This window comes from Chiloscyllium plagiosum, unplaced genomic scaffold, assembly GCF_037043375.1.
Source record: "Chiloscyllium plagiosum isolate Xiang-an unplaced genomic scaffold, Cpla_swu_hap1 HiC_scaffold_32, whole genome shotgun sequence".
Classification (NCBI taxonomy): domain Eukaryota; kingdom Metazoa; phylum Chordata; class Chondrichthyes; order Orectolobiformes; family Hemiscylliidae; genus Chiloscyllium; species Chiloscyllium plagiosum.
The window spans coordinates 40,880,573-40,896,974 of NW_028270170.1; the positions used below are offsets into that span (position 1 = coordinate 40,880,573).

The 16,402-nt window shown below is 43.0% G+C and overlaps 1 protein-coding gene across 2 annotated transcripts in view; it reads left to right on the top strand.

The window, feature by feature from the left end:
* itgb3b (integrin beta 3b) overlaps nt 1–11,101 on the top strand; it is a 97,027-nt gene extending 85,926 nt beyond the window's left edge. Inside the window, exons 13-15 of one of the 2 annotated variants that reach the window (XM_043675308.2) lie at nt 949–1,068; nt 4,171–4,337; nt 5,288–11,101. In XM_043675308.2, the coding sequence (XP_043531243.1) occupies nt 949–1,068; nt 4,171–4,337; nt 5,288–5,359 (359 nt within the window). In that variant the 3' untranslated portion in view covers nt 5,360–11,101. The remainder of the gene's footprint in view (nt 1–948; nt 1,069–4,170; nt 4,338–5,287) is intronic. The other variant, XM_043675309.2, reaches the window with a different exon arrangement.
* The last annotated feature ends 5,301 nt before the right edge of the window (nt 11,102–16,402 follow it).

Below are 16,402 nucleotides of genomic sequence, written 5' to 3' on the forward strand. Positions count from 1 at the left end.
TGCTGCCTGATCTGCTGTACTTTTCCAGCAAATCACTCTCAGCTCTGATCTCCAGCATCTGCAGACCTCACTGTCTCCAATAAACTCTTGCCCAGTAATAGTGTCCTCTAATAAATCCTCGATAAAAACCGAACAAACTACAGATGCTGCAAATCAGAAACAAAAGCAAAAGTTGCTGGGAAACCCAGCAGGTCTGGCAGCACCTCTGAAGAGAAATCAGAGTTAATGTTGACCTGAAACATTAACTCTGATATAGGTTCACCACTGCTCCCAGACCTGCAGAGCTTTTCTAGAAATTTTTGTTTTTGTTTCCAGTATGCCCTCCCCAGTCACATTCACCTCTAATAGCCCTCCTTAGGCACAGTCTCCTTCAGTAAATCCTTTCCAGTCAGTGTCCTCTAGTAAACCCTTCCCCAACCACCGTGTTCTCCAGTAAATCCACCCTAGTCACAGTGTCCTCCACTAACTTAGCAGTTTCCTGTGTGGCACTTTGTCAAAGGCTTACAGAAAATCCAAAAAGATAATGGCCACTAGCTCTCCTTTGTCTAACTTGTTTGTTATGGGCATTGTTACTTGGGGATTGTGCAGTGAAGTGATTGTAACGAGGTCAGCCAGGTGCACCTCATGGAATATTGATTCCTTGATTGGACTAGATTAACAGCCCCAATCAGGGAGCCCTAGCTGACAGATATAAATAGGAGTGTCAGAGGTTCTGTTCACTCTGAGACCTGACTCAGAGGAAGCTAGATCAGTGTCAAGATTTCTCCATGTGTATATAAAGGGTGACGGGATATTGGCCTCTATGGAGTTATTGCAGGTTGGTTCTGGACAACAGAAGGTGATTGTGGTACGCTGCTGCAATGGCCAATTAGGAATTGGTGGCCAATTTGGTTATCTTTCCATTTCATTCAATCACACTTGATTATTGTCCTGTCCATCTCTCTGAAGATACAGAAACTACAGATGGTGTCATCTGTACCTATAAGGACGAGAATGGCTGTGTTGTTCGGTTCCGTTATCACGAAGAGTCAAATGGAAAATCGATTCTGTCAGTTATTGAAGAACCAGGTTTGACAAACAGTTATTCCTTGTATTGGCTCGGTTCCTCTGTATGTGATTATTTTGTTTCTTTTTTTCAATTTTCATGTTAATCAATACAAATGCAATGTCTTGTAAAAATCATAATTTTACATCAGTGAAGGTTAAGGAGAGTGACATTCACTTCACACAAGCTCTAGGCAATGACCAGTTCCAACAAGAGAGAATCTAACTATCTCCCCTTGATGTTCAATGCCATTACCATGCACAAAAACAACATTGTGGAGGTTACGAATGACCAAAAACTGGACTTGCCACATAAACACGAAGGTTCCAAGAGCAGGTCAGAGGCTAGGAATGCTGCAACAAGTAACTCCGCTCCTGACTCCCTGAAGCCTGTCCACTATCTACAAGGCACAAGTCAGGAGTGTGGTACAATATCCTACACATGTCTGGATGAGTGCTGCTCCAATAATCCTCAAGAAACTCAGCGTTATCCATCATAAAACAGTCCACTTCTTCCACAACTTTAAACATTTATTCTTTCCACTGCAGGAACTTACCAAGCTACCTTTAACAGCACCTTCCAAAACCAGGACCTGTGTCACAATTAATTCATAGAAACTAAGCCATCTGAAAGTTCTCCTCCAAGTCACACAGCATCCTGACTTGGAACTACATTGCTGCCCCTTCATTGTTACTAGGTCAAAATCTTTCACTTTAACAGTGCTGTGGCTGTACCTGCACCACATGGAGTTCCAAGATTCAGCTCAGTACCATCTTCACAAAGGAAATTAAGAATGGACAACAAATGTTAGCCTTTCAAATTACGATGACATCCCATGAACAAAGCAAATATAAGGTAGACAGTTCAAAATAAAGGTTTCAAAAGAAGGTAAAACCTCCATTCGGAGGAGGTTAGTAACCACCGGGCTTAGATTCAAATTTGTGGGAAATGAAACCGAGATGACATGAGGATAGTGGTTGGGGTTGAAAGTAATGGTGCACAAAGTTAGCTGTGTAGTTATATTTCTGAGCAGATTTTCAACTTGTCATCCCTGTGTAAAACTGCCATTGCAAATCAACAATGACATAAACAGGATTGTAATCTGGGCAGTTTTATTACCAGGCCTCAATTTGAAAATCTGCTCTGTTATTTTGCCCATTATAAGAACACATTGCTTAATCCCCCTTCCAAGTTGATGTTGCTCCAACTGATGCTTTACAAGACCATTTCATGGCAACACAATTCAGCGAGTGATATAATTCAGCCAAGAGTATCACTTCTACCCTCTCATAGGAGTAAGTTCTGCTGCCAAGAGATGCTAACCACACTGATTGGCTAGCATCGGTAGTGAGTGCTGTTGGGTAAACAAGGGGATTTAGATTCCGGGGTGAGGCAAGTCCAGAATCTTGGACAGGGAGGAATTGGGCAGTCTTGAGAGGGAGGTTGGGGGAGTAAGTTGTGGGTTTTGGAAGCTAGGCAGGGAGAAACAAATTGAGGGCAACATCTTTGAGGGGTTACATGTAATCCAGTTGTGCCCCTAATGCATGTCCAGCTTCCCCTCCCCTCACCTTCTTTCCAATAATACTTGGATCAACTGCCTTAGTAACAAGCTCAATCTGCCATTAATTATTAAATAAAACTAGCAGGCAGCCTGCTGACTTCAGTATCTGCCCATTTACTATATTATAGACCTTGGGTTGGAGGGGGATGGTGAAGGGCTACCCACCATATTTATTATCGCATCTCACTGTGGACAACATATCTTGTTGTGGGCCTGCATAAAATCCGGCCACAAATGAGTATAACTATTATATCACCCTGATGCCACCTTTAAGGATTCCTGATATCAAGATCTCATCTGCATGTTTGTCACATTTGCTCATTTAAATCCTCATTTTTTGACACTTCTTAAAATTCATCAAATGATCCTGTATGAGCCCTCGATGTTAGTTTTGTGTTTGAGTGGCAGCAGGCAGTGGCGACATGCCAGCCTTATTAACATGCACAAATGGAGTCCCTGAAAAGGGGCCCCAATTTGCTGGGTAGTGCGGTGACTCAGTGGTTTGCACTGCTACCTCAGTGCCAGGGACCTGGGTTTGATTCCAGTCTTGGGCATTGTCTGTGTGGAGTTTGCACATTCTCCCCCTGTCTGCATGGGTTTCTTCCAGGTGCTCCAGTTTCCTCCCACAGTCCAAAAATGTGCAGGTTAGATGAATTGGCCATGCTAAATTGCTCATAGTGTTCAGGGATATGTAGGTTTGGTACATTAGTCAGGGGAAATGTGAAGTAATAGGGTTGGGGAATGCGTCTGGGTGGGATACACTTTGGAGGGTCAATGTGGACTTGTTGGGCCAAATGGCCTGTTTCCACATAGTAGGGATTCAATGAATGTAATAGTTTCCCCTCTCTTTAACTCAAGATTTAGTCCCAAAACCAGATCACAAATCCTTTCCATTTAAAAATATATCATTAACTGATACTGTTGCGTCTGCCTTTCATTCCTGGATATTTGGTAACAAGGGATATTAAGCATTCAATCCTGAGCCTTAACTGAGTCATGTCTCTGTTGAACGTCATCCTAATCCCACGTGTTTTCAGCTCATCTCCCCATATTAGCTCCTTCTTAAACATTGCCAGAAAGAGACATGAAGTCAAGGCATTTTGTCTTGCACTCATTGAGTCTGAAAGATTTGTCCAGTTTGAATTTAGTTGGTTAATTAAAATGAATGGTTAACAGTTTCCACTGCATTTCTATGACAACTAAAGTCCAACCAATGAGTGCCCTACTTGCCTGCTGTTTTCTTTCCGAAGTGCGTTTTCTCCAGTTTCGGTCCCAGTGGGAACAAACCAGAAAATGCATGTATTTTTTTTTGCCAAGTTTAGTTTCACCCTTAGAATTGATGTGCCTACAGTTTGATACATCCTCTCTCTCACTTTTTCTAAAATCCTTAATATTGTTGTTTTTGGGGTGTTTCTAATGTTGCTGCTATTTTTATCAGCTCCATTGCTGCTCCCTTTTGCTATGCTCTACTTCATTTCATCTTTTATCTAACATTGAGGAGGAGGAAGACCACCTTCTAAGTTGCTACATTGATGCAACATGTTTTCCTATTCTACCCCTGCAGAGTGCCCCCCACCAGTGAACATCCTGCTGATTATCCTGTGTTTGATGGGCGCCATCCTGTTGTGTGGTTTGGTGGCTCTATTGATGTGGAAGTTGCTGGTCACCGTCCACGATAAGCGAGAGTTTGCCAAGTTTGAGGCAGAAAGAGCCAACGCAAAGTGGAATACGGTAAGACGCACACACACCTCCCTATGCAATCTCGAGCCCCGCACACCACATATAGTTCGACACATGTCCCTCATAGACTGATAGGAAAAGGCACACTGATTTGTTTTAATTTATTGTTAAGTGTATTTATTACGAACACACTGCAAAATGTTGTTTAGTGTCACCACTGTCTGGCACCACCTTAAAACAGAAAACAAACAAAAACACAGAATATAAAGCCATAGAAATAAAACATTAAAGTTCATCTTATAGTCTTATAAAAATAAAGTTAGGTGGACTTTGGAATAGCTCTTGCTTCTAGCTCAGCCCTGAGCCTGGATCCAGGTTCCTCCACCCAACACCTCGATTCCATGCTGCTAAACTGACAACACTGCTACACCTGCCCTTTACCATGCCGCAGCTGCTGCGGGAGGAGTTGCCACTCTCCAGCGCCATCTTACCTCCACCAGCAACGCCACTGCCATGAGTTCACGCTGGGCCTCCCTCTCCAATGCAGCCACTGCCTGTGCTGTAAGGACCAACTTGCTACTGTTGCCACGTCCACTGTCAGGCATCAAGGCCTAGCCTGAGACCTGCTCACTTGTAGGAGTGCACTACTATTGGGAAACTGAATTCTATAAATGTGGTCAAACAGGGAACACCTTGCGCATTAGCTAGTGTGCAAATAATGGTCATAGTTGATGTTATTTAAATGACACTGTATTTTGTAAATTTAAAAACATGTTCTGAATAGTTCTGAAGTTCATCAATGGGTTTTAGTGCTGTGCGACTAATTTGTGTAAAGCTGTATTATACTGATCTTTATGTGGCTGTATACCCCTATCACTGTCTCACTGCAATGATCCCCTCAGACAGGTACTGCACTTACAGTGTAATGGGCTACATATTCTGTAAATGCACTCACTGAGCAAGATGCAGTTTCACCATGTTTACATCTTGTTTCCTTTCAGGACAACAACCCACTGTACCAAGGGCCAACGACAACCTTCACAAATTTCACCTACACTGGCAATACAGACTGAGGGGAACATCGGCACTGAGAGGGTTATACAACCCACAGCAAGGAGAGCTTCAAATAGGCTGCATGGGGCACAAAAACCAAGGGGCTTAGCGTTTTAATTCTGAATGAAATGGCTTTCCTTTCACTGGCCAATGTCGCGCTGGACACAGGCACAACTTCACTCTGTAAAGCCTATCTTCCCTCAATAGTGGGTCACTCGACCTAGAAACGGCACTGAGACACAGTCAGGTGGCCCTAGTGTATTTCCTCAGTATGTGTTTGAACTTGCCACAGTGAATATTTCTGATATCTGAACAGTCTCTCTGAAGATCACAATAGGTCAGCACACTGCAGCATGTACACCTTCACAAAAGGTATTGATAGAGCAAATAAGACAAACCAATTTCTCTGACTAGTAGTTCTGTAACCAAAGGACAGAATTTTGAAGTTATTGTCAAAGGACCAAGGCAGAGATAAAGAAAATAGTTTTTTACCTGAGCAATTATTATGATTTGAAACGTGCTAGCTTAAAGGTTGATAGATGTAAATTCAACAGTAAATTTCAAAGGTGAATTAGTTAAATATTTGAAGGGATTATTTTGTGGGTCTTATGGGACTAATTGGGTTGCTTCATGTACTATATGATTCAATCCAAGACTGCCAGCTTTAAATGCTGCTTTGCCATAAGACATTGGAGCAGAAATTAGGCCATTTGGCCCATTGAGTCTGCACCACCATTCAATCATGGCTGATAAGTTTTTCAACCCCATTTTCTCACTTTCTCCTGTAACCTTTGACCAGGGTTGGAGCATCATAATTGGGCCTCGACAGTCCTGGGTTTAGAAAGGTCCCATACCTGACTGTAATCCCATTGTTCCCACTGGAAGTGGGCAAGATTGGGTTTCAATTGATGCTGTCTGGGTGTGTTTGATCAGTTGATAGAGGTATACAGAGTTAGGGGAAAGGAAGGGAGAAACTGGTGGATCATCTTTGGAGACAGCGGAATCTGTAAACTGACTCCAATTCAACTGAATGTGTCCTTACAAACACAACAGAAGCTGCACATTTGACTGCTGTGGGTACATATACTGCACAGCAGCTCAACAGTGTCACTTGATCCTGCTTCCCAACTCTATCATAGATTACATTACAGTGTGGAAACAGGCCCTTCGGCCCAACAAGTCCACACCGACCCGCCAAAGCACAACCCACCCATACCCCTACATTTACCCCTTACCTAACACTACGGGCAATTTAGCATGGCCAATTCACCTGACCTCCACATCTTTGGACTGTGGGAGGAAACCGGAGCACCCGGAGGAAACCCACGCAGACATGGGGAGAAAGTGCAAACTCCACACAGTCAGTCGCCTGAGGCGGGAATTGAACCACTGTGCCACTGTGCCGCCCACAATATCCTGGGAATGTGGCTCAGTAACTCTATAAACCCTGTCCAATTTACATCAAGGTAAAGTTGCTGTAGTTCTGTTGGCCCATAGACTACTCTGCATTACAATCGGCCAAATAAGCTAACCAACCCTCAGCTATAACCTACAGTGGCTCAGAAATCAATGGAACTGAGCACTGCAGACTGTATGGTGTGATGTTCAACAGATTCACTGAGTTCAGAGTAATGAAAGTGGGAAAGGAGGGAGAAGATGGGGAAGCCAACCAGGATTCCCAGTCCTGATTTACATCCCAGAACACTCTGCTCGTTAAATCTGTATAGGTTGCTGCACAAACAGCTTGAGACTGAAGCCAGAAAGAAATATGATTAAGTTATACATCCTGTGGTAGTGCTGTTTTCATTCTTGTTTATTGAATTTAGTTTAAATACTGTTGAAGTACCTCATATGTACATATTTATCTTCTCATGGTGAAGGAAAACCAGTTCATTTTATTGACTATTTTCTAACCTCACACAATGAACATTGTTGACTGTTAGCACAATATAGAATAGCTTCTAATCATCATTCCCACTCTTAGCCACAACCTGACAATTCATTCCAAAGTTTAAACACTTCTCTGCTGACAGAACTACCCCCTGACAACTAACCTACAATGTCAGGTTGAACTTATGTAGGGCCTTTGAAGTGTAAGCGCGCAACCTGGACACTGAGCTAATGATAGATAAGATGGTGTGATACGGTGGGAGGACTTAGGTGAATGACAGTTCAGTCAAGGATATGGCTTTTTGATAGGAGGAGAGGCTGAGGGAGCGAACTCTGGCCTCCTAAGCATCCTCCTAGTAGCTTCATAGAGATATGAGGTGGGGTTGGGGGTTGGGAATCTCCTGGCTGTTCCATGGAGGAACTCTCTGGTGATTGCCTTTCATGGCCCCAATACCATTGCTGGAGAGGTGCTCCCTCCAGTTGCTGGTGTCTGCCTGCCTAGGCCTGACACCTTGCCATTTGACCCACCCTTCCAGGGCACAATGACAAAGGGGTAGACTTTTCCCTCTGCCTATGCCACCTCTGTCAGCAGCATTGCCCAGTGCTGACTTTGATTGGCTGCCAGTTCTGAAGAGTGGACAGCATGATTAATTGGCTGGAGATATAGCAACAGGATTGGCCAGTGCCAGTAAAATAGCCACCACAATGCCACCATACATTCACACAGTCTTCAGACCACGGTCGCTCTCAACATCAAGATTCCTGGCTTGCTAGTAATATCCCAACCATCATTGGACAAGTGAATGTGCGAATAGTCCATCAATGAAATAGACTGCCCATAGTAACAGAAGTTAACTTATTCCAATGCAGATTTGCTGGAGCTTCATCAGAAAGTAAGGATTTGTGACAGAACGCATGCGTATTTGAGACAACACTTGGGAGGATTGTAACACACCTGGGAGGAATCAATGACCTATAATTCTCAAGACTGTCTATCACCAGTGATTTTATTTGCCCAATATCTGGGCTATTGCCAAAATTCTGATAGGATTTAATTGTGAAGCTTAGTCAACATTTCCATTACCTTTGTATGATACACCACCAAGAGGCTAGACATTGAACTAAATGGGATCGATTTCTTCCTTTGTCTCAATTCCAATAACCTTCTATTAACTCAGAAAATTCAATTTCCATGAAGTATGCTAATTCCCAGATAGAAGGGAGCCACACAAATTAATTTTTTGTCAACATTTTTTGTAGATATCTTAAATCAAGATATTTTGAAACACAATCAAGCTAGTTATGAGTCAGCATCTATTTGGTTGGAAGCAGTAGGGAGGTGTTTTGAGATGATTCTTGTTCTGGTTAGGAGCTAGGGAAAAAAAAAGAGGAAGGTTTCATATTTTCTCCAGATAAACTTGGATTAGGAGCAGCTATGAAAACTGACTCCACAAGATTTTGAAATTGGCACAGGTTAACCTTTGTTTAATTATCTCTTTGTTGGAGATAGGTTCTACTCTATAACGCATGTTTTTCTTCTATTGCTTTTGTTGTGTGGTGACTGGATTTGGGGAAATTATGGATTGTGATAAATGATAAATTTAACTGTATGCTGATGGAGTAACAAAATATCAGTCAGGTGTGGATTAGGAAACAGGTAGCACATTCGGGTTTGGTGATTCAGAATGTGGGTGATGTCCCACTCAGTCATTCAGCTCTCTTGGAGTTCCAGGCAGACTGATTCTAGGGTGTGTAGCCTGTTTGCCCTGCTGGCTAGGACACTCTGTTCCCCCTCAAGTTAGTACTGTATGAAAGTCAGAAACACAAGTACCAAAGTCACTGATTGGACCAGCTCTTGCAAGGACACAAAAAAGGATTACTATGGAGTAAAAGATAGAAAGACAACTGAGCAGAATTTGCCTACCCAGCGCCTTGATTGACATGCCATTTGACCTCAGTGCACCACAATTGAGGTGCCAGTAACTTAGTAAGGACACTTAGTGTTGACCATTGACACTGGGTGGCATGTGCCCGGGTATGGTTGTGGGATAGCCAGTTGACTCTCACTGTCGAATACTGAGAGTGAGAAATGGGCACCTGGCTGGCCACAAGACTGAGTTCTGTGTCAAAACAGTGCCTTCTGCACACCCACTTCCACAGCTCCTTTCAGCACCCACTGAGATGTTTTTTACAGGCAAAGTAGTGCTTTTTGAAAGTGTGGTCTCTGTTGTAATGTAGGAAATGGGGTAGACAATGTGTGTAAAACATTATCCCACAAGTAGACCTATGATAATGACCTAGACAATCTGTTTTTGCAAAGTTGGTTGAAAACCGATATTGACTTGGAGACTGGAGAAAACTTCCACTGAAACAATGCTATGGAACCTGCTCTGTCCACATGAGAGGGAGGGAGAATGAGAGAGAAGTCTGTGAACACTGGCTTGCTCTGGAAGGGCAGGATTCTCATTTCACAACTCACTTTGTGTGAATTGATAGCACTTCTTGATCAACTCTGGTTACTGCAGGAGGTTTCATTTCAAAATATTTCTTTAAGCATAAGCCCTCAGCAAATCTGTCCAATCAGGTCATACTTTCCACCTGTCTTCATCTATCCCCACTTCACTACCCTGCTCCTGCCACCCCCTTTATCTGCAGTTCCTCTTACACCCACCCCCAGTCCCGAAGAAGGGTTACACCTGAAACGTTGACTTCTCCATCTCCTGATGCTGTCTGGCTCACTGTGTTCTTGCAGCCTCCTGCCTGTTGACTTTGGATTCCAGCATCTGCAGTGTTTTTTTGTCTCTCAGCAAATTTGTGGCAAAAGTTTTATTTACACAGAAACGTGGGTTAAACAATAACATCAGTGCTTTAGATTTTTATACATTTGTAAATATCAGTAAATCTTTAACAAGTTTCCAATCCAGAACATTATGTGTAGTCTGGCTTTTAGTGTGATTATCAATCATTCCCAGGTCAGCTTTAACACATAAAAGTGCTCTGTCTTGCATTCTCTGCTGCTCCAGAATTGTAACCCTACATAAACATGCATCATACTGAATCATGACACCGGAAATGAATGCGTAACAGTTCAAGGTGAATTCCAGACACTCTGTACCTATCTGCTGGGGATTGAGGTACTCCAGTCATATTCTATTCATACAGACAATGTAACCTCCAACCAGAGCTAGCAATGCCAAGAATAGGACAAGGGTCATCATCGAGCTCATTTCTTATACTGTCACTAAACAAACAGGTTAAAAACACAAGACTGTTCCAGGAGTTCTGCTGGATGGGAAAGTGATTGGGATATCAGAAAGGGGAATCTGCTTCCTACCCCAATTCTCCAATCAGTACTCCTCACTTTTTCTTCCCACCCCATTACCTTTTCCACCCATACACCATCCCTCTAAACCCACTCCCACTCTACCACTGATCTCTCTCCCCAACACACCTCCACACCAATCCAGCCCCCACAGCATCACTCACCTTCCGTTCTACCACTGCCCCCTGTCGAGAAATGAATAAGTCAGAGGATTTTCTCTCGAATTGGAATTACAGCATGGCTGGTCAAACCTAGTCAGTGCTTCCTCTCCTAACTGTGTCTCAGTCCGGAAGTCAGAGTGAGATGGGGGTTTTTCTTCTAAACAGATTCTTACTGATCTGTGGAATGAGGCCACTCTGTGATAATGGTTAAGGCAGTTCTGTTCTCTGCTGGGAAGGAGACCTGTGTCTGAAATCCTTTGGTTTCTGAATTTTACAAAAGTGTTGTCAAGTATAAGAATTATAAGAAGTATAATTATCCACTGCTTTCAAACAGATATTATTAATACATTGAGACTGATGTAATAAAAATACTAATTTTATAACATCTCGACACAAGTGTGAGCTATGTGAAGTACACAATTCTCCCAACTGGATACTACTCAAGCAGCGTGTGTTCAATGACAGGACCTTGTGATCATCCCGCACTAATGTAGGATTCTCAGATTACACAAATGAACCTATTTCGTTTTGAATGATAAAATGCAGCAGCATTTTGACACTGAAATAAAGCAAAAGTAACAGTTTACAGCTCTTCCTCCCGTCATTAATGTAGATCAGACAGAATCTCCACTCTCCTCAAACATTTCAATCCACATTTATTACACTTTATACGTGATTCAGGCTGACATACTATTATGACAACCCTAACCCAAATGTAGCACATTTCTTGTGTCACACAACTACTTAACCACTGCTGTACACATTTCATCCATGACTGCCCCTGTCGAGAACATACATATAAGAAAGGAGAATAGGCCGAAGAATAATGGCAGCACTGCAGCAATTCCAGAGGCTCACCACCACTTTCTCAAGGATGATATATATTATCTTTTCCAGTAATATCAACATTCCATAAAAGAATAAAAATGTGCATATCAAGTATCCAACTATTTCATAATAGAATGTGTGCACTGCAATTCATCTAAGGTACAATCCCAACATTGCAAGGATTTGCAATCCAGGGTTTTGATCCAGCAATAGAAAGAACAGCAATACAGTTTGAGATTAAAATAATGTGTGACTTGAAGGGGAAACTGCAGATGGAGATGTTCCCATTTGTTGCTCATTTGTCCTTCTTTTGGGTAAAAAATTCCAAATCAAGGTTGCATTTGACCGAGTGTGGTATCAACAAGCCTGAGCAAAATTAGAGTCAATGGCAATTAGGAAATGGATATCTCGCCACTAATTGGAACCATACTTGGCATAATGAAAGATGGTTTTGATTGTTGGAGGTCAGTCATGTCAGCTTCAGGGTAATGTTCTTGGTCCAACTATCTTCAGACTCCTCATTAACGACCTCCCTTCAATCATAAGGTCAGAAATGGGATGTTCACCGATGATTGCACAATGTTTAGCACCATTTGCGACTCTTCAAGTACTGAAGCACTTCTTGTCCAAATATTTCAAGACCTAGATAATATCTAGACTTGGGCTGACAAGTGGCAAGCAACATTCATGCTACGCACTGTCACAAAGAGAGAATATAACCATTTTTCTCAACATTCAATGGCATCACTATCACTGAGTCCCCCACTGTCAACATCCTGAGGATTACTATTGACCAGAAACTGAACTGGACTAGTCAGATAAATACTGTTGCTACTACAGCAGATCAGAAGCTATGAATTCTGCAGGAAGTAAGTCACTTCCTGACTTCCCAAAGCCTGTCCACCATCTACAAACCATAAGTCAGGAGTGTGAAGAAAAATTTCCCCCTTACCTGGATGAATGAAGCTCCAACACTCAAGAAGACTGACATCATCCAGGATAAAACAGCCCCATTGATTGGTATCACATTCACGAACATCCACTTCCTCCACCACCAATACTCAATAACAGCAGAGTGTACTATTTACAAGATGCACTGCAGAAATTCACCAAAAATCCTAACACAGCAACCCTTCCAAGTCTAAAACCATTTCCATCTAAAAGGACAAGGATAGCATAGCAGATACTTGGTAATGCTACCACCTGCAAGTTCCCCTCCAACCCACTCACCATCCTGACTTGGAAACATATCGCTGTTCCTTCAGTATCACTGGGTCAAAATCCTGATACTCCCATTCTAGCAGTACATGAGTCTAGCTACAGTCCAAGGTGTAGCAGTTCAAGAAGGGAGCACACCACCACCTTCTCCAGGGAAATCAGAAATGTCCACATCCCATTCACGAATAAAAAACTTTCCTCCATGAAACATCCCACTATTATTTTAATATCCTCTCTATCATCCAATTATATTCTCCACCAAGATAACAGGTTATACACTCATACAGCTTGGAAACACACCCTTTGGTCCAACCAATCCATGCCAAACATAATTCCAAACTAAGCTAGTCCCATCTGCCTGCTCCTAGCCCATTTCCCTCCAAACCTTTCCTATTCATGTATCTATCCAAATTTCTTTTAAATGTTGTAAATGTGCCCAAATCCACCACTTCCTCAGAAGTTCATTCCACACGCAAACCATCCTCTGTGTAAAAAAATCTGCCCCCATGTTTTTTTCAAATCTCTCTTCTCTCACCTTAAAAATGTGCTCCCCTCATCTTGAAATTCCACATCCTAGGGAAGAGACAACTACCTTTAGACCATAAGACATAGGAGCGGAAGTAAGGCCATTCGGCCCATCGAGTCAACTCCGCCATTCATTCATGGCTGTTGGGCATTTCAACTCCATTTACCCGTATTCTCCCCGTAGCCCTTAATTCCTTGTGACATCAAGAATTTATCAATCTCTGCCTTGAAGACATTTAGCATCCCGGCCTCCACTGCACTCTGCGGCAATGAATTCCACAGGCCCACCACTCTCTGGCTGAAGAAATGTCTCCGCATTTCTGTTCTGAATTTACCCCCTCTAATTCTAAGGCTGTGTCCACGGGTCTTAGTCTCCTTGCCTAACGGAAACAATTTCCTAGAGTCCACCCTTTCCAAGCCATGTATTATCTTGTAAGTTTCTATTAGATCTTCCCTTAATCTTCTAAACTCCAATGAATACAATCCCAGGATCCTCAGCCATTCCTCGTATGTTAGACCTACCATTCCAGGGATCATCCGTGTGAATCTCCGCTGGACACGCTCCAGTGCCAGTATGTCCTTCCTGAGGTGTGGAGATCAAAACTGGACACAGTACTCCAAATGGGGCCTAACCAGAGCTTTATAAAGTCTCAGTAGCACAACGGTGCTTTTATATTCCAACCCTCTTGAGATGACTATCTCTACTCCTCATGATTTTATAAATTTCTATAAGGTCACTTCTCAACTTCCTATGCTCCAGTGAAAAATGTCCCAGACTATCCAGCCTTTCTTTAAAACTCAAACCTTCCATGCCCAGCAATATCCTGGTAAATCTCATCTGAATCCTGTCAAGCTTAATAATGTCCTTCCTATAACTGGGTAAATAGAACTGTACAAAGTATTCCAGAAGAGGCGTCACCAATGTCCTTAACCAAAAGTGAGGACTGTAGATGCTGGAAACCAGAGTTTAGATCAGAGTGGTGCTGGATGAAGGGCTTTTGCTCGAAACGTCAATTTTCCTGGTCCTCGGATGCTGCCTGACCTGCTGTGCTTTTCCAGCACCACTCTCACCAATGTCCTTGTCAACCTCAACATGACCTCCTTACTCCTATACTCAAAGCAATGAAGACAAGTGTGCTAAGAGCCTTTTTAACCACCCTGTCTATTAGTAATGCAAACTTCAATTAAAAACAGTCACCACAGATCATACAGGCCTCCAGCATCTCCCACATGCTGCAGCCATAAGGCATTGCCTGCCCAACCATTTTATTTTATTTAACTAATCATTGTTTCAAGTTCAGAAAGAGAACTGCACAATAATTTATCGTTTACATTAAGTAGTTTCACACATTAAGCATTGATTTAATCAATCACATGTATTTGTTTAAGCTATTATCCCAATTTGCTATGGACTTCACTAAGGCATTCGACAAGGGTCCCCATGGGAGACTGATTAGCAAGGTTAGATCTCGTGGAATACAGGGAGAACTAGCCATTTGGATACAGAACTGGCTCAAAGGTAGAAGACAGAGGGTGGTGGTGGAGGGTTGTTTTTCAGACTGGAGGCCTGTGACCAGTGGACTGCCACAAAGATCGGTGCTGGACCCTCTACTTTTTGTCATTTACATAAATGATTTGGATACGAGCATAAGAGTTAGTAAGTTTGCAGATGACACCAAAATTGGAGGTGTAGTGGACAGCGAAGAGGTTATCTCAGATTACAACAGGATCTGGACTAGATGGGCCAATGGGCTGAGAAGTGGCAGATAGAGTTTAATTCAGATAAATATGAGATGCTGCATTGTGGGAAAGCAAATCTTAGCAGGATTTATACACTTAATGGTAAGGTCCTCGGGAGTGTTGCTGAACAAAGAGACCTTGGAGTGCAAGTTCATAGCTCCTTGAAAGTGCAGTCGCAGGTAGATAGGATAGTGAAGAAGGCGTTTGGTATGCTTTCCTTTATTGGTCAGAGTATTGAGTACAGGAGTTGGGAGGTCACGTTGCGGCTGTACAAGATATTGGTTAGGCCATTGTTGGAATATTGCGTGTAATTCTGGTCTCCTTCCTATCGGAAAGATGTTATGAAATGTGAAAGGGTTCAGAAAAGATTTACAAGGATGTTGCCAGGGTTGGAGGATTTGAGCTATAGGGAGAAGCTGAACAGGTTGGGGCTGTTTTCCCTGGAGCGTTGGAGGCTGAGGGGTGACCTTATAGAGGTTTACAAAATTATGAGGGGCATGGATAGGATAAATAGACAAAGTCTTTTCCCTGGGGTTGGGGAGTCCAGAACTAGAGGGCATAGGTTTAGGGTGAGAGGGGAATGACATAAGAGACCTAAGGAGCAACTTTTTCATGCAAAGGGTGGTACGTGTATGGGATGAGCCGCTAAGAGGATGTGGTGGAGGCTGGTACAATTGCAACATTTAAGAGGCATTTGATTGGATATATGAATAGGAAGGGTTTGGGGGGATATGGGCCGGGTGGTGGCAAGAGGGACTAGATTGGGTTGGGATATCTGGTCAGCATGGACAGGTTGGACCGAAGGGTCTGTTTCCATGCTGTACATCTCTGACTCTATCTGAGTCCATGTGTTTCTGTTGATGTGGAGCCATTTGCATGTTGCTGAAACTGCATTACATCGAGGCAAGTGAATAAAAAGCCATCACACTCAGGATGTGTGACTTGTAGGTGATTGGATCGGATCAAATCAGGACAACAAGTGTTGGGTGAGGAGGTGGAATCTTGATGGCAGAACAGGAGGGTGTTTGGTGAGAAAGCCAAAGAGCCACATAGAGAGCTCAGAGTCCTCAGGTGCTGCCAACGAAACAGCTAAGATGAAGCCATGTAGATTAGATTAGATTCCCTACAGTGTGGAAACAGGCCCTTCGGCACAACAAGTCCACACTGACCCGCCGAAGAGTAACCCATCCAGACCCATTTCCCTCTGACTAATGCACCTAACACTACGGGCAATTTAGCATGGCCAATTCACCTAACATCTTTGGACTGTGGGAGGAAACCCACGCAGACACGGGGAGAATGTGCAAACTCCACACACAGTCACTCGAGCCTGGAATCGAACCCAGGTCCCTGGTGCTGTGAGGCTACAGTGCTAACCA